The sequence below is a fragment of the Rhipicephalus microplus genome, chromosome 10 (assembly GCF_043290135.1).
Source record: "Rhipicephalus microplus isolate Deutch F79 chromosome 10, USDA_Rmic, whole genome shotgun sequence".
In the NCBI taxonomy this organism is placed as follows: Eukaryota; Metazoa; Arthropoda; class Arachnida; order Ixodida; family Ixodidae; genus Rhipicephalus; species Rhipicephalus microplus.
The window spans coordinates 31,312,567-31,330,193 of record NC_134709.1 but is presented as its reverse complement, the minus strand read 5'-3'; the positions used below and the strand labels follow the sequence as shown (position 1 = coordinate 31,330,193).

Genomic DNA, 17,627 nt, shown 5'->3' with positions numbered 1-17,627 from the left:
CGCATCCGTTTATCTGAAGCATTGCCCCTGCTATGCTAAAACAATTGACGTTTCTAGGTCAGAGAATGAGAAACTGTAGCCCTCACTGTTTGTTAAATCAACACTCGCAACGTCAGACAACTCGGACATGTCTTCTAGTCCCAGCTACCGTGTGTATCACTCAATGGCATCAAACCCTCAATTCTGTCATTTTGGCTGCGGCCCGTTTAATTCGGACAAACTTTGGAACATGCCGAAGATGAATCTCGAAAATAGGTGATGCAGAAGACCGAAAACGGTGTTCGGAGACAACGGAAACGAGGCAGCGATGTGCGCACTTTTTGCGGTCTTTATCAGTTAGTTACCATGGTTTTTACTGCAGTTACGGCAGTTTGTTACAACAGTTAGTTACCACGGTTCAGGTTCGTTTTTACCACAGTTACCACAGTTAGTTACCATGGTTTACGACCGGTTCTGGCACTGAGCAGATTCGTCTTAACTCGATGCAATGCACGCGAAAAGTAATAAAACTCACGCACGAGGGGAAACTGCTGAATAGCTCTGAGGCGCCGTCAGCTTGCCGGCATAAAGCTCGTCTGCTACATTGTGATGTACAATCAGTCATGTGCCAGCCATTTTGTCTTCGAAATAACTATCGTAAAGTGCGCGTAGTTATCGTAGCAGCGTGCAATAAAGGTCGAGTGCAGAGAAATTTTTAGGCTAATTAAACACAACAGTTTCCTGCCGTGGTTACGTTATGAACGAAGTCGCATGCAGGATCTCAAAAATAACGACTTTTGCACTGTTCTTATGCAAACGAAGTACAGGATTCAGGCGTTCGACAAGAAAATTAACATGCGCTGACGTAATAAACACCTGTTCAATAATTTCTTGACACTCTCAATGATTCGGCTACATCGGACATTTTTGCCATCGCCGGGAAATTGAATTTGACGAACTTTTTTTATATTTCCAGAAACTTCTACAGATTACAATTGACAATGAGAGGAGGATTATTGCAATGATGATGATGATGATGGTGATGACGACGACGACGACGACAAACTGTAGGGGCAAAATTATTACAAAAAAAATCCGTAATTGTGGCGTTCGAGAGTAGCAAACGCTAGCGTTTCATATTTCACAACTGTGTTTGAGCCATCCCGCAGTTACATTCCGATTCCAGATGACGTTGTCCGCGTTACTTTTCCCAGTGTGCTTGCTTCATTGTTGTCCTCTTCTTGTTGTTGCGACAATGCTCGATGTCAGACATGTGTGAACTATGAAAATCTGAATTTTGTTATGCGAAAGCTCAATTTCAAGACAGGGCGGAAAAAATCTGACGAACAGCTGATAGGTGAGCCGTATAAATTTGAACCAGAGTGATCCATATGTCTCCCCTGGTTCACTCACTCATTCATTCACTCATTGACTGATTGACTTACCACTGATTGTTGGCAGGCCACTTCGTGCATACTGAGCTTGGAAGAGCGTGCCTAGATGGGACAGAAAGTCACAAGAAGCACAGCGCTGTGCATGTGTGCTGCTTGTAGCTTACTGTCCCGTCTAGGCACACTGTTCTACGCTCTGATTGAATCACACGCCTACTTTACTTTTTCATTCACTACCTTCCTCACCTACTCAATCGCTCACTCACTCACTCACTCACTCACTCACTGAGGTACTCATTCTTTCAGACGCGTATTCACTTACTGCATTCACTCTCTCAGTCACTAACTTACACACTCACTGGCTCACTTAGCCACTTGCTCACTCACCTACTCCCCGACTACTTTACTCATTTATTCTCAAACGTGTTCATCCACCCATTCCTTCATTCACTTAATCACCTACTGATTCACTCAAACACCTACTCACGGACTCACTCTTTCCCCTATTCACTTACTGATTCACTCACTCCCTCCCATAGATATTTCTTCAATCACTCACCTACTCATTCGTACTCCCTCACTCACCCACGCAGTTTCCCTGCTTGGGTGTTACTATAGTTTCGCATTTCCGCGCCAGCTTCCCAATGCACTGGCTGCTTTTTTCTGCCTGTCGTTCGCCTGTTGCTCCGTGCACAGCCAATGCTTCACGTAAATATGAATGACTGAAAAAGATTGCGAAGAATCTCATTGAACGTTCCAAGGAAACCCTTAAAGCTGTTTCCACCTTTTCTGTTTCACCATTCGCAGCTGGGACGGACGCTGGAGTTCATGAAATCAATCGACAGCCACAAAGTGCACATGCCACGAGGAAGGGTGGTCACTGACGATGCACGAAAGCTCCTCCGAAAGACCGCCCTGTTTTGCAATTCAACGCGGTCTTTCGGAGGGCCGAATACTTTGCAATTCACCGCTCTTTTTACGCCCACGAGCGCGTACAGCCCCGTGTAGTATGTCCAGTGAGCAGGGAACTGGCGCAAATATGCATCTGCGTGGGTCGGGAATGTGTCCAGGCTTGTCCACGTCCTTCCTTCCTTCCTTCCTTCCTTCCTTCCTTCCTTCCTTCCTTCCTTCCTTCCTTCCTTCCTTCCTTCCTTCCTTCCTTCTTTCCTTCCTTCCTTCCTTTCTTCCTTTCTTCATTCCTTCCTTTCTTCCTTTCCTCCTTTCTTCCTTTCTTCCTTTCTTCCTTCCTTTCTTTCTTTCTTTCTTTCTCACATTCCTTCCGTGAAAGGTGGATTGAGAGACATGGGGGGAGAAGGGGAGATGGTAATGAAGAGAAGGCAGGGAAGTTAACTAGACAGGTAGGATGACCGTCCTATCTTGCAATTGCAAATCTGAGGCCTACGACGAAAGAGCAGAACGTGAATGACATATATATACGCGTGCATAGGCAATAAAGGTAGGAGTGCAGCTTTGACACCTGAAAATGACTCAGACATACGAAAGCACCCACGCACCAAGCAGCCACTGCATCAGGAGTTGTGAATATATACAACTGAAAAGGGATCAACGAAAAAGATTTTGCGCTTGCCGCGTTTTAATAGCTGTCTACGTCTAAGTGGTCGCTCTGTAAATCCAACGTTGGTTACATCAAGCCGCTGAAAGATTGTTAATGGTCTGTACTACTTACGTTAATGGCATCCTGTACTCTAAATTCATGCTACATTGTAGATAGGGCATATTCAAAGTTTTGTTTTGTAGTACACGTTAAAGAACCACAGGTGGCTGAAATTCCCATTGTCGTCATCTTTGGCGTGTCTTATAATCATATCTTGGTTTTGGCACGTAAAACCACTGAAGTCAGTATAATGTGTTACCTGTAAATTTTTCTAACCTTTCTGTGTAATATTGTTCGCTTGTAAACAAACTTCAATTAACTTACTTCGCTGCGTCTCTGTGTTTAAACGCCACTGTTTTTCATTGTTTAAGACACCTCCGATATATTACAAAGTTCAAACTTAAGCATTTCTTGCTTTCAGCTTTGCTATCATACATGTGTGTAGGAATTAGGAAGCAAAAGGAGAAGGGAAGATATATGGGTCTAGAACACTCACAAGCATACTGCAGTGTACCTGCAGCCTTGCATTTAAGCCGGTCGCCCCTAAACTCTGCTCGAGGACTATCCTAGTATGGGTTTTCTGGTTCACTGGGTTGGGAAATGAAAATTTCCCAATTCGGTGCTTCGTTGGCTGACAGAGACGCAAAAGAAGCTGTTTCATCTTCATACGCTAGACTGGTTCGCTGGTAGTTAAACAATTGCACAACGAGCTGCCTCGGCTACTGACCGACCGTAAGTTACCACAGCGTAAGCAAAGGGAATGCAGCAGCACATAAAGAACGATGCAATGTTTATATTCCTTCCGTCATCATGTTTTACGCTTGGTTATTTATGCTGCGAGCCAACAACTTCTACTACCGTTTGCCCTGGTTAACAGAATATTTTAGTTTGAACATCTACACATGTGAAAAGACTTTTTTTATTTTAAATTCTCATACAACACTTGTGTGCTCATGTACCTGTCAGGCGTATCTGAACCGCCATGCGATATTCGGCAGTGCAGTATTTTCACATCGTGTGTTCTACTGCATTGCATTTTGTGGCCTTGTTATTTTTCTTATTAGATATTTTGTCTGCAAAGTGAGTACTTGTAGTAGCCAGTACCGTCATAATGACACCAACCTCTCCTATCTCATCACTTCAATAAAAAAAGGTGGTAATGTAAGAATCTTGCCGTGCAGATTTCTCACTTGAAGCGGACGTATCTTCTCCGCATCATTTGTATTGACCTGTTTTTTTTATTCCGCCACACGCCACCGACAATGAGCATACAGTGAAACGTATGATGGTGACAGTGATAGCACGTCGGTGAGAAAGATATTTGTACGAGAAGCCTTTCATTCAGTCAGTCGGTTCATCGGTTGCGATGTTTGAGCATTTAAAAAATGTTCAAACCAGAATAACAGTGTCATCACAACGATTTCGGTCAGCTGAGCGTCTGAAAAGCGACAAAAGGTATCGACCACACACATACACGAGCGTACACACACGCGCACACACACGCACACACTCACACAGACACACACACTCCCTCCCTCCCTCCCTCCCTCCCTCCCTCACTCACTCACTCACTCACTCACATAAATAGGAAGAATATTAAGGTGGCAAAAGCTTTAGATCCCATATGAAACACAAGATTTGACCGTCGGCTTCACGCCCCACGACGTCGGAGACAAGTTATGCAGAAAAACATCATCCAGTCATGAAGGCGCCGTACCACGTATAGATGTGACGTGACAGATCGCCGAAATGTGTGCTATAATTATGACGTCACCATGAAGTCGCAGTGGAACACACGCACGCAAGACGTGTTTAGTGCACGCTTTTCAACTGTCGACACAGTGCGTCATATCTTCCCCAAACAAGTTGTCATACAGAATGCGCCGACACAACTCTCACGAACATGCCATCAATTTATTTACATAAGATTGCAAGAACTTCGACAGCGTTCTGTGTTTCATCAACTACATCTTCTTTCACTCCATATTCCCTTTGCCACCCACTGTACACATAGAGGCTTATAGACAAACTACGCACTGTTACAATATTTGGGACATGTGAAAAAAACATAGAGGTAGAAGGGGGAAATCGGGAATAGCTTAGGAAGGTGTGGGAAGAGCAGTCGCGCCACTAAACAGAGAGCGCCCGCTTATTGGGAACGACAAAACAGGGAACGCAAACGTGTGAACGTTGAAAGAGCGGCCGTGTACTTGAAAGTACAAGACTCCGCGGTAAATTTATGCGGTGAAAAGCGTACGAGTAGGCTATATCTTCTGCTCGTGTGCGGGACGTCACTACAAAGCGCATAAACAGGAGATCAGCGCGAACAATGGCGAGAAAGGTAAAGCGCTCTCAAAATGCGAAAAATGCACGGAGAAAACAGCAGAGAGAGCTGGAAGGCACGACGATGACGTGTGCGTAAACAGCGCATGAGGTGGTGGCATGTAGTGCGTATAGAGAAGTTTGGGCGGATATAAATGTTCCAGATACGGGCAAAAAACGAACACACAAATGAGAGAACCACATGTAGAGAAGCGCCGAGGAAGAAGGCAAACAGGCGGGAAAGAAAACACGGTTGCCATGGGTTACAAAACAGCTCCGCCCTTTTCGATGACTGTTTGCCTTCCTTTTTGTTTCCCGGTACCACCCCTCCTCTCTCTTTTTTTTTTCATCTCATCCAGTTGCGTCTCTCTTTCTTCTTGGCACCACAAATACCGCGGCTACCCAGAAACCACCATGCGTGACCTCGGTCGCCTGCTCTTGCTGATTCCTCTTAATTCCGGAACGCTTGTCTTCTTTTTTTTTCATCCTTTTCTCTTAGTTTTCCTCGTCGTCTCTTTGCCCGCGCGGTGAAGAAACACGCTTCTCTTCCACTGCTGCTGATGCAACACACACAACAGAATAAAGCTGAGGAAAAGAGGAATAGGAGCAGAATCAGGTGAAACACTCGAGCAAACAGTCACTCCAGTAGCTGGAAAAGGAGTCCTCGTCGCTAAAAGCCCGGATGCAACGAACGCAGTCGGCTGCGTGGCCCATGGTGTGTCGACGGCGCGGAAAGCCCCTTTGGCGCGGCCCGCGTGTTTCACTCGCCTTTGTTCTCCTTTCATTACTTCGCGAGGCGCAGTTGTTGCGATGAACACCCATTGTGCTTTGTGAGTGCTCAGCATTATCTCGTGGACTGTGTGCTTCTCACGCTAAACAGCGTGTTTTCGAGCGCAAAGCAGCGCTTTTAGTACCTGTTTGTGTGTGTGTGTGTGTGTGTGTGTGTGTGTGTGTGTGTGTGTGTGTGTGTGTGTGTGTGTGTGTGTGTGTGTGTGCGTGTGTGTGTGTGTGTGTGTGTGTGTGTGTGTGTGTGTGTGTGTGTGTGTGTGTGTGTGTGTGTGTGTGTGTGTGTGTGTGTGTGTGTGTGTGTGTGTGTGTGTGTGTGTGTGTGTGTGAGGGTGTGTGTGAGGCAGAGAGAGAAACGCGCCCCTTATTGCTCTGAAGCCGGAAATCCGCCCAACTGCTTGCAGATGGGACGCGAGTGCTCCAGTGTGAGCAGCGTCCTCTCGGAATCGCGACGGTCTTGAGCAGCGCAGCAGTGTGGACTAGTTGGTATTACTTCATAGTCAAGCAGCACAAATACTGCCGAAGTGTAATCGTATGAGTCCGTTGTTTGACGTCGAAGACTACCAGGCTCACCACGCCAGATGTGGCAAGTTCTACCAGTGATTTCCAAACTTGGCGCAGCATCATCACAGGCTTTATCCTCCACGTAGCGCGTCGCCCTGCGTGGCATCTACCCCACGAGTGGGCCGCTTTAATAAAGAACGTCGAGATGGCTGCATCGCCTCAGCTTACTTGGAATCCTTTGTGCCCTGCCTGCAGCACATGTCCCTGCTACCATGTACAGCTGCACCCGTAAGTTTACGCAGAACGGGCTCAACTGAAAATGCCGATTTCTGCGATGTTAGTGCGCGGCGCTTCTAACCTAGTACGTAGCCGTGTCGGTCGCAAGTGCTATAAGCTGGAACGTCTATTTGGTTAATCTGTGTTTTCAAACCAAGCGGGAACATAGCTTTCTGGGAAACTTCCTGCACCGGAATCTTTTGGGGTGGGGTTACGTTCAAGAAGGATTCGCGAGGGAACACTGAAATTACCCTTTCAAGGTCATTGCGGGTATACACGCAGGCAGGGAATTCAAAAGTATTTGTCCCACTGATTGCTCAAGCTGAGAAGCGGACCTGCCAATTTCATACATCGCACTCATATCGGTACACGACAGGTAATCGTTCTTTATTCACGAACAGCGTTTCCTGTTATGTCGCTCATAATTCTACGTTTTGCAACTATAATAGGGTCATGTTGAAACAATATTTTGAAAAAAAAAGACGTAAACCACGTAAACCTCTAGTACTTGTTTCTTTTTCCTACATCACGTTAGTCCCCTTCTTCGGGCTCAAAGCGGGTATAAGATGATCAGGACCAGTCACGTCGGATGTGTTAATTTCAACAGGGTGACTTGAATATGCTGCAATTTCTAAACTTATTGGGGCTTGATTGTAGAGCTTAGGCATCGTTTACGTACTTTAGGTGTATTCGAGCCTTTCTGATGTGTTTTTTTTCTTTTCAAATGCCTTTGAGTCTTTGTGAAGTGCACTCAACCTTTGATGACTGGCGCTGCGCAAACAACTTCGACGGCTGCTCAACGAATACTCAATGTCCGCTTTCTTCACTTCGGCCTTTGTTTGCTAGCTTTGCTGCATCGTTTCAAAGCCCCGGCGCCAGGCAGCCACCGCGCGCACTTTCTTTTTTTTTTTTTTTGTTCACTACCTTTTCAGGACTGCGCCGTTATCAGCACGTTTGCACGCGTCGCCAATTCAAAGGTGAATGCATCCAATTCCGCCTCCACGATTTGCCAACGCGCGCCCAACTGCCGGTTTCCTGCGTTTATTTTCTCTCCCCGCGTCACGTGCTCTCGGTGTAAGGGCTCAGGGCTCTAAAGCGGAGCAAGAGCTCGAAAATGAGAATGCTGAGCGCCTTCTGATTGTATATATAGGTATACGAGTTGAAAGTTTCTCGTGCGAGTCAAAACCCAGCGAAAGGTGCCAGACGCCGCTCTGCTTTCACAGAGATGCTGTTCATTCCTCCGCAAACTGTTTTGCTGGTTCAGCTTTTTTTTATAGCGGGCGAAATGGTTCCAGTTGAATCAGCTACTTTTACACGCCGGTGGGCCTGGCGCTCGCAAGATCATTTCATCCTCCCAGTAGAACGAATGCCATTTGAGACCGTGAACGGCACGCACAAACAAATTCACTGAATGACACCTTTGAATTTCGCAACGATGCGCTAAATGCGTAAGTGTTTATCATCGCTCACGTCTCTGTTTTCTGTACGTTAACAACTTTTGTGTCATTGTGTTCTCATACCAACTCTTTCTCCGCTTTTAATGGTTCCTGTTTGTGCATGTCGTTATTTATGTGGACGTTATGTAATAATAATAATAATAATAATAATAATAATAATAATAATAATAATAATAATAATAATTTATTACTATTTTGAAAGAGCAGAAGTGCGACATGAAATCGGTCTGCCACAGCCTCCTTGGGCTTGAAGGGCAAAGCGGACTACAGACAGCGGAACGGAATATTCGTGAACAAAGACGTAGTGTACGTTAAGCAATGTGACAAACTAAGATTCATGCTGAGAATTTTCACAACATCGCACGAACACGGAAATTGGAGCATTGAAATCAAAGTGCGTGAATAAACAATTTGCATTAAAATGGACTTATCAGAACTGGTGTGTTTCAGTTTGGCGAAGTTTTCAACGACCGAATGCTTAACACAGTCATGTGCAAGTACTTGGCTCAAGTTAAAATTTACCTTAAACTGGCTTTAGTTAAAATTTAAAAGTTGAAACGTTTTGAGTTAAAAATTTTTGTGAGAGAATATCTGAGCCAATCAGCGATGCCAGATGTATCAATATCGAACGAATCCGGCAGAATAATAAGAAAAAGCACTTCCGCGAGATGTTTGGTAAATGCGGCCCCAGATTTGCAGGCTGCGAAAACCACCAGTGGCATCGAAGGGCAGACCAATGAATCACGACTGATAGTACTAATGAAGAAGAAAAAGTAAGAGAACACTTAAAAAGGAAAATACTCAGGGACAGGAAAGTTAATCAAACACGATGTCATATAGTCGCATTGTAAGTTCTCCCTGTTTTAGAAACCACAAATATTCCTCGAAATTGGCTATTTTCATGAGGTATGGTGATAGCACACGATTTTCGAAATTGAAGCGAGCGTTAAATGTAATCCTCATACAACATGAGCGAGCGGTAAATGTAATCCTCATACAGGCCAACACAATTCTGAAAGATGTTCACTTCCTTATGCTGCCAGATATTCTTGCAATTTTTAGGCGAATCATTTAAGTACGTTGGACGTCCTGCTATGGAGTGGTCGGACGGACACGTCACTGCCATTCGTGGATGGTACTTCTTTTTACACACTTTACTCTCAGCCATTCATATATAACTGTTGTATGGAATAAGAGAAGGACATTTTACAATGGCCTGTAGAGGAGCTGGGTGGACGAATGAATAAGGCTAAAGAACTCGCCTTTGGCCCCCACTGTCATCGTCGCCACGTTTAGACCCGAACGATCCGCCGGCGAAGCTCAGCTTCCTCGGCTGCTGTTGGTAGGTCGGCACCGAGAGCCTGCTGCTCTCGGCTACGGGCACGGTGGCGACGCTCCTGCGACGGGACTCGCTCAGGCTGGGCCTCCGGTGAGACCCGAAGGTGCGCGTCTGAGGGGCATCGGACGTGGGCGAGGGCAGCTTTAGCGTGACCGTGGCCGCTCCGTCACTACGGCTGCGCCGGTCTCTGACCGATGCCAGCGACAATGCTGCCGACGCTTCGCCGGGCTCGCGCTGTTGTTGATCGCGCTGCTGCGCCGAAGAGTCGTCGTCGCCCTCGTCAGCGCGGTCTTTGCCTCCGACTTCGTCGAACCCTGGCGCGAGGTCCTTGGCGTCGGCGCCGGTGACCTCCAGGTGCGACGAGGACACCGAGGGTCTTCTCCGAACCGACGCGGCGGGCGGCGGTGCGTCGCTCAGTTCGGGGCCGTCGGCCTCGCCCACCGTGTGCTCCTCGTGCACCCTGCGCACGTTTGATGAAGAAATAGGGTAGGGCGGTGACAAGTGTGTTTTGGCCCGTTCGAGCGTATGACGCGTGAAGTATGAGTATTTTTAGCTGTATTTGTTGTCACTAAACAACACAAGACGGCAGGTGCGTTGCGTGCGCGCGTTTTTGTTCATGCGTGCAGAACAGCTACGGCGAAAGCCGCAGACAAGTTACACCAAAATGAGTGAGTGCTTGTGCGTTAAGGCCAAAAGGTAAAACTGAAGTTATATACGAAGCTGTAGATAACCAATCTGTCGTCAGAACATAGGAGTATGTATAGAGGCAGCATTAAAACGAAAGCCATAATTTAAATATCCGATTAAGCAATTACTCTTATCGGGAAGGTTCAAGTTCTTTAAATGGCGCCGCTTTCTGATAGTTCAGTGAACAGAAAATATCATTATCATTTCTAATTCACCTCGTAGTTATTTTTGGCTTTATAAAATATTTCTGAAGACGTAAAGAGGAAAGTACACGCATCAGAGTTTTGATCATTCTGCACACAACCAAATGCGTTTAACTCTTCTTTAGTGTTCATGAGTTTATTCCAAGTTGCGTGCTTGCAATATTGCAGAACGACGCTCAGCTCACTGTGGCATTAAAAGCACTCTTATATAATACATCCATTACCCGAAATACTTTCGTCATTCGGATATTGTAGGTATTGTATAACAGTGCTTGTAATTATCGCTGTCAGATTCACCTGCACGTGATGCTCAGATGGTACTCTGCCTATGCGAAGAATCTATCTATCTATATATCTATCTGTCTATCTATCTATCTATCTATCTATCTATCTATCTATCTATCTATCTATCTAACTAACTAACTAAATTATCTATCTATCTATTTATCTATCTATCGATCGATCGATCGATTGTGTGCTTACCTGTCTTCTGACTGGTCACCGAGAGCCTGCTGTTGGCGATCATTCTCTTCTTGCTTGCCTTCTCTTTCGACCGTATCTCTCTCTTCCTTGGGTGGTGGTGCTGGTAGCCTGAGCAGGTGCACCTGGTCCCTGACGCTCGTCTCTTCGACCGTGGTCGTAGACCGGTGCGTAGTCGTGGTCGTTGTAGTGGTCACCCGGTGCTGCTGGTACGGTCCGGCTCCCGCAGTGCCTCCGTTGGACCACTGGTACGTAGTGGTGGCAGTGGTGGCACCACCAGCGACGGCTCCGTTATTGCCGGCCGACCGACGACCCTTGCTCGGTCGGGACAGGAGTAGCCGCGTGGTGTCCAAGGGTGGCAAGAAGACGTCCGGGCTGGAGAGGGGTGGCGGGGAGATAATGCCTATCCCTGCGAGTGTACAATAAACGATAGCGTTAAGGAGAAAAGCTTAGATTACTCATCGAATGCGAATATTCACAGACGGTGTGTCAACATGAGTGGTGCCAGAAAAGAATAGTCGAGTGAAGACGTCATCACGTTCCCACATGACGTCATATGACAATGACGTCGTCATAAGATGTCATCGTCATATGACTTTATTTGGTGACATGATGGCGACGTCGTCGGTACTGTGACGTCACATTGTGACAGTGACGATACGGAGACGTCACATGACGTCATGGATCGCCACAACTGGTGCCATTATCGCGAGGTCACTACGACGTCTTCGTGACGTCACATTTTGAGGTGATTAAATGACGTCCCCGTCTGGTGAAAAGAAGACCGACCACGCAGTGAGTGCAAAACATTGCGAAGTGCAGAAATCTCGCAATGTCTACCATTCAGGGCACAAAGTAAAACTACCAAATAAGGTACAGGGAGCCTTCTCAGGGGGGCGGCGAAGACCAATACATCGCGCAAGAATAAAACAAAATATAAGATTGTTTTCGCCTTCAAGTAATCTTAGGCGAACGCACAGGAGACCCTGGAAGTTTTCTTTAGGTTTAAAGCCTTAAAACCACCACGTGATTGTGAGAGACGCCGTAGCGAAGGATTGCGGCAATTGCGATATAACAACGCTCGTCGACGTGCTTCTAAATATAAGCACTCGGGCCTCGGGCATTCTACTTCCGTTAAAATGTGGTCACCTCGACTGTAACTTGATCCCGCGACCTTCGCATTAGCAGTCGCTGACCACAACTGCTAGGCTACAACGGCGTGTAGACTATCTACATATCGACAGAAAAGATTGACGGATTGATCACGCTGACTTCATGGTTTTTGCTTCTAGTTTTTATTTATTATCTGACTGGGTAATCTACAAAAAAGCCTGTGTCGTTTAGAAGTTAACTTTCTAAAATCTGTGACGTTCAACGACAGTCCATAATATCTATAGGCCGGAGGCTAATTAAAGAGAAGGCAGCACGTTGAAACAATCACTGATTTCACGTTGCTGCAAAGTTACTACTCAATACTCATCGGGCTAGCTTCACTTCTACATCGCCAACCCTTTGAAAATTTTCGCGTACCAACATTGTGCCGCACAAATAAACGGAGAAGAAAAGGAACACGACAACAACTTAGCACTATTCACCTACTTTTCTGGGAGCTATATAATTTTCCAAAGTTTTCCAAAGCACCCCCCTGCGAGCTGGTACTGAAAAGACCATCGGGAGCTACCATCACGTCCGCAGGTGCGTGTGCAAGTGCGCAAGAACAATCTGTCAGTGAAAGTGTATGTGATTTTACCATGCTTTTCGGATCATCAGCCGTCGACTGCGTCTCTTCGCAAAACATCCGCTCCACTCCGCACATATGCAAAAGGGCGCCTTCACGCGCCGAATGCAACTGCTCAAGTATAGTTCCGGGAACCGTATGCCCCGAACTGACCCAGACGCTTCGATCGACAGAACGCTGTGAGCCAACGGAAAAGGCGGCCCCTCTCGTTTTTTTTTTTTTCTTATAGCGTGTTCGGAACGTAGACCCATCGACGCGGCACTTACCACTCTCTCCCTGCGCGTGCCGCTGCAAATGAAGGTCTACAAGACGTGCCAATGAAGGCTCTCTTCACCTCTGCCCTTTCCGGCCTCTTACTACATCTGCTTGTTCATCGCTCCTTTCCCAAAGCTTCCGCTTTTCTCCAGAGTGCGAGTGTACCGCATGAATGAGCGTAATGCCCGCGTGTCTTGACGGAGTGCCACGAGGTGGCACGAAACGGCGACATTAGAGTTTTGGATTTCACTTTTAAATATGTTAAAAATGACAGCAAAGCTTCTCTTCAGAACAGAGTTTTCTGCCGTCGAAACAACATTTTCGCCACCCGGGTGCAAGGACTTTGAGCGGTCACCTGAGGCACCGCCATCATAATCGACGGAGAGTGGGAAGGGACAGGGGTTAATCCCATCTTCCCCCACCTCGCCCGGTGAAAACTGCCGGACTTTAATTAAAGTTTATTCACTCATTCATTCATCCCGTAGTTGTCAGAGATTCCTGACGCAGTGATGTGAATTTCTGTTGTGCAACAGCTTGACAACAAAAGTGTATTCTGTCCCCACGTCCTGTTGAGGTGGCAGACTTTCAACTGGAATTGTCGTTCACATTCGCTGCATCTTGATTCTAGCATCCAGGATTATTTAGGAGTATTAAGGCGAAAGCCTTATATATAGTTGTCTCACCATACCCGAAAATTGACCGTTGGCGTTGTTAATGCCGGTGTCAACACTAGTAAGTAGAAAAAATTATTTTGACGTGGTCACATCAGCATGTATTTCATCAATCGCCAAAACTTTGTGACGTCAACATGGTGTCATCGTGACATTGCTATAGCGTCCCATGACGTGAAGTCACACCAAGAGGTTAACACACGTCATCGTCACTTGGTTAGAAGTGTGCTGATCACGGAGGCAGTGCGAAGCCCTGTCAGCTGCAAACAGCTCTTATAAGATGCCTGTGGGGGGGGGGGGGGGGGGGGGATCAATACGTCGACTCGGATTAATCAAAGGATGTCGAAGGTGCCTTCTACGTCCTTTGTAAGATGTAGAAGGCACCTTCCAGAAAAGCATAAAGAAAGTACCTCAGATTCATCTTAAGCGAGTGTGTAAGGACCCTGCGAGTTTCTGCTTTTTTTTTTCAAGCGATTTAAGTTTTTAGCAGTTCTGGTCGTAATAATCTTCAACGCGGTACGCAGATTTGCCGTCGTTTCTTTCCAGACGAAAAAAAAACTTTTTTCGTGCTTTTCTAACTACGTTAGAAGCTTTCATAGCGAGTTGCAGAGCACTAGCTCCATTTGGATCACGCACGCTGCGCTGCACAGCGTCTCCACCTGCGTGTGACGGGAAGCAAATGCATTGATCTGTGCCGCTGGCTCTTAACCACTGCGTCAGTCATGTATGGTCCGAACCGCTGCACTGTGCTGGCTGGCGTTCGCTAGGCAACGACGTTTATAAACCACGTGTGTGTTCGACCCAATCATACCCTCTCGCGTGGCAGGTGACCTTTGTTGGATCGCGCACCTTTTTTTTTTTACGACTGCGGGCATCGAGGCGCGATCAATCCTGCCAGACATGCAGGTATGCGACATACGAAAGAAACAAAAAAATTAGCAGATCTTACGTACAGTGGAAATCGATGATATGCGAAGCACGAATGAGGAAAGGTGATAGGTCACTTTAAAATTAGCACAACGTTAAGAGGCGGAGGTAAATTATGCCGTACAAGACTTCCGTGTGATGGTTACCACATTTAGACGTCTCATTTACCTTCGTCATCTATTAATGTCACCTGATACCAACTTTGGTATATATAGAGTTAGCAAAACGGCCGCGAGCGTGCTATGAGCGTCGCGTGTGGTCGTGTTTTACATGAATCCGTATTATGATTATCATGCTTGGATGTGTCATTTACTTGCATCGTCCATTCACGTCATGTAATACCAAATTTGGTATAAGTGGAACTAGCAAAACGGCCGCGTGAACGCTATGAGCGTAGCATGTAGTTGTGTTTTACATGAAACGCATATTATGATTATCAGGTTTGGACGTGTCATTTACTTCCATCGTCTATTCACTTCCCGTGATACCAAATTCGGTACACGTGGAGCTAGCGCAACGGCGGCGAGCGCGTCATGAAGGGCCCAGTATACTCCGACGCAACGTTGACGCACGCGCAGGCAGGGCGCAGCGACGCCACGCTAGAAAAAACGCCAGCACTCTAAAGTGCGACGCCAGGCGCGACCGGCGCGACCAGCGTCGTCGGCGCGGCCTGGTGGCGACCGCCGCGAAATGCAGCATGTCGCATTTCGCACCGACGACGTTACTTAGACATCACCGTGTCTGCCTCCCTTCGTGACGGAGGGACGCCCTGCGCGCTCAAAGGCGCATGCGTCAAAGCAACGCAGCGCGGCGCGCACCTGCGAGTATATGGCACGCAGATGCACAATAAAGGTCAGTGGGCACATCCACTGATATCTACTAGGAGGATATCGAAACCTGGCGTGGCATCGCCGGTGTTACGCGATTAAACACACGCCGGCGCGCACGCGCGCCGGCTAACGTAGAAGTGTATTGGCGCCTTGAGTGTGGCGTGTAATGATGTAAAGAGCATAAAGAACAGTCAGCCATATGCCACTGGTGGTTGATATATCGTGCCACACAGGACCATGAGACTGATAATGAAGCAGGCTAGAATATATATAAGCTTTGAATATGTCTGTGAGGTGACTCGAAACACAAGAAAAAAGAAAGCGACCAAGTGGAAAGAAAGAGAGAGCAAAAAAAGAAAAAAAAGACAGCAAAGGTGGAGACATACATTTAAGGAAATGAGTAGGTGTCTATGAGTATGTGTCTATACCTCTGTGCGTGAGCACGCACGCAGAGACGCACACACACGTATACATACCCACACACACCAAAACACAAAATTTTTGTTACAGCAATTATAAGGACATTCTCGACAGCTTCCACCGAGAGACCTTCATGTTCCGCATGAATTCCAGGTTCATAACATGCTAGCCACAAACGCCGCTGAAATGGATTCGATAAGCTGGCCATCTCCGTAACATGGGGAGTGCATGTGATACTATCACTCCGCGTGCAAAGCCTCCCGTCCATTGCTCCTCAAGCAGAGAGTAAACGTACCTTCCGCCTATCGTCAGGCGTCTTCTTCGTGCCGCCTATCGTCAGGCACGGACGCCTGGGGAAATGTGAGAGGGGATGCTGAGTGTCACTAGCAGCCTTACGGAATGATGATCATGAGGGCACAATCGTGAGCGCTATCTTGGCAGATAGTCAGCACTATCCTACTCAATCTCACAGAAATACTTCAATCTAGGTAAACCCGGGTGAGTAGACTCAGGAGAGAGCTTGTCGTTGCCACCTGTGTGAACTTCGCGTACTTGACCACTTTACTTCGTACTGTAAAGGATGCTCTGCCTTTAGAGTGTTTGTATTGCGGCAAAGCAGCGTTAAAGACTGAAGAGGGAACAGACGCGAGCGCACGTGAGGGGGTAGGTGAAAAAAGTAGGTGCGTGGGCAGGTGGGTGGGTGACATAATTGCATTTATTTATTTAAAGCTTCTATCAAAACTTTTCTATTTGTTACTGGCATTTCTAAGAAAAAGAAGTTACGAATATGCCTCTCTCTGCATCTTCATAATGCGTTCTCGGACGAGCGATGTCTATCAATCCCGAACACCGCTGGCTTTCGGCATTGTAAACGTGTTCGCGACCGCGTTTTGTTGCGAATAGCACGATGAATGCTGATTCGCAGTCTTCAATTACATTTGAGAGAATCAACTGTGCAACGTGCTCAGCTGAACAACTATGATTGGAGTGCCATATCTTGCTTCGAAATTGCGGCAGGAACAGAACAGTGGTAAGCGAAGAAAGCACTTTTCTGTGACTTTCAGGAAAAAAAACCAAATTGTATCTGTTGTTGCCTGAATTACCATAGTGTACGAGTATAGAAGACCTGTCGCATGTATTGTTGGTCGTGCAAAGTGCAAACTGATTTAACGCTCAAATATTTCACTTGCGTAATGTAATCCTACCTTCACCTCAAGGACAAACCCTGAATGCAATAGGTTCGAATTGGAATGTTATACTTCGTAGCAATAGCAGCTATTTCTTTTAGATCTGATCTCACGTAACTCTAGAAAACTCAGGCCAAAGTTAATGAGGCTGCTCTAAGGAGCGAAGTAGTTTCGTGCTGTCTAACATCTCAACGCAGTGTATGCAATGAGAGCCCACCACCATTTAAGCGAACCGTCTAGAGATTTTCATTGAGACAGTGCGCGCACCAGCAGTCGCGAACGCGCCCTTATATTCAAAGTTCGCAGCTGCTGCTCGAGATGCGAAACCCACCTTCGTCCTCCTAGCAGCACCCCTTCAAGCTCCTTCGCCCGATGAAACCATGTGCCCTTCGTGCAACAGAGACGGCCGGCTTTTAAAGACGATAGTCTTCCTCTGGATGCTCCAACGCAGAAGCTTTGGACTGTCTATCTGTGTGTCTGTCCTTACTCTTTTGTCTGTCACTCGATTCAGCCATAAAAGCAGAATTTTGACACCTTGCTGTACGATTATCCATCTTGAT

At 46.7% G+C, this 17,627-nt stretch overlaps 1 protein-coding gene across 3 annotated transcripts in view; it reads right to left on the bottom strand.

Annotated features, from left to right (window-relative positions):
• LOC119181771 (uncharacterized) overlaps positions 1-17,627 on the bottom strand; it is a 130,213-nt gene that overhangs the window by 20,936 nt on the left and 91,650 nt on the right. For all 3 annotated transcript variants that reach the window (XM_075875371.1, XM_075875372.1, XM_075875373.1), the window contains 2 exons: positions 11,043-11,448; positions 9,593-10,129 (listed from right to left, as the gene is read on the bottom strand). In XM_075875371.1, the coding sequence (XP_075731486.1) occupies positions 9,593-10,129; positions 11,043-11,448 (943 nt within the window). The remainder of the gene's footprint in view (positions 1-9,592; positions 10,130-11,042; positions 11,449-17,627) is intronic.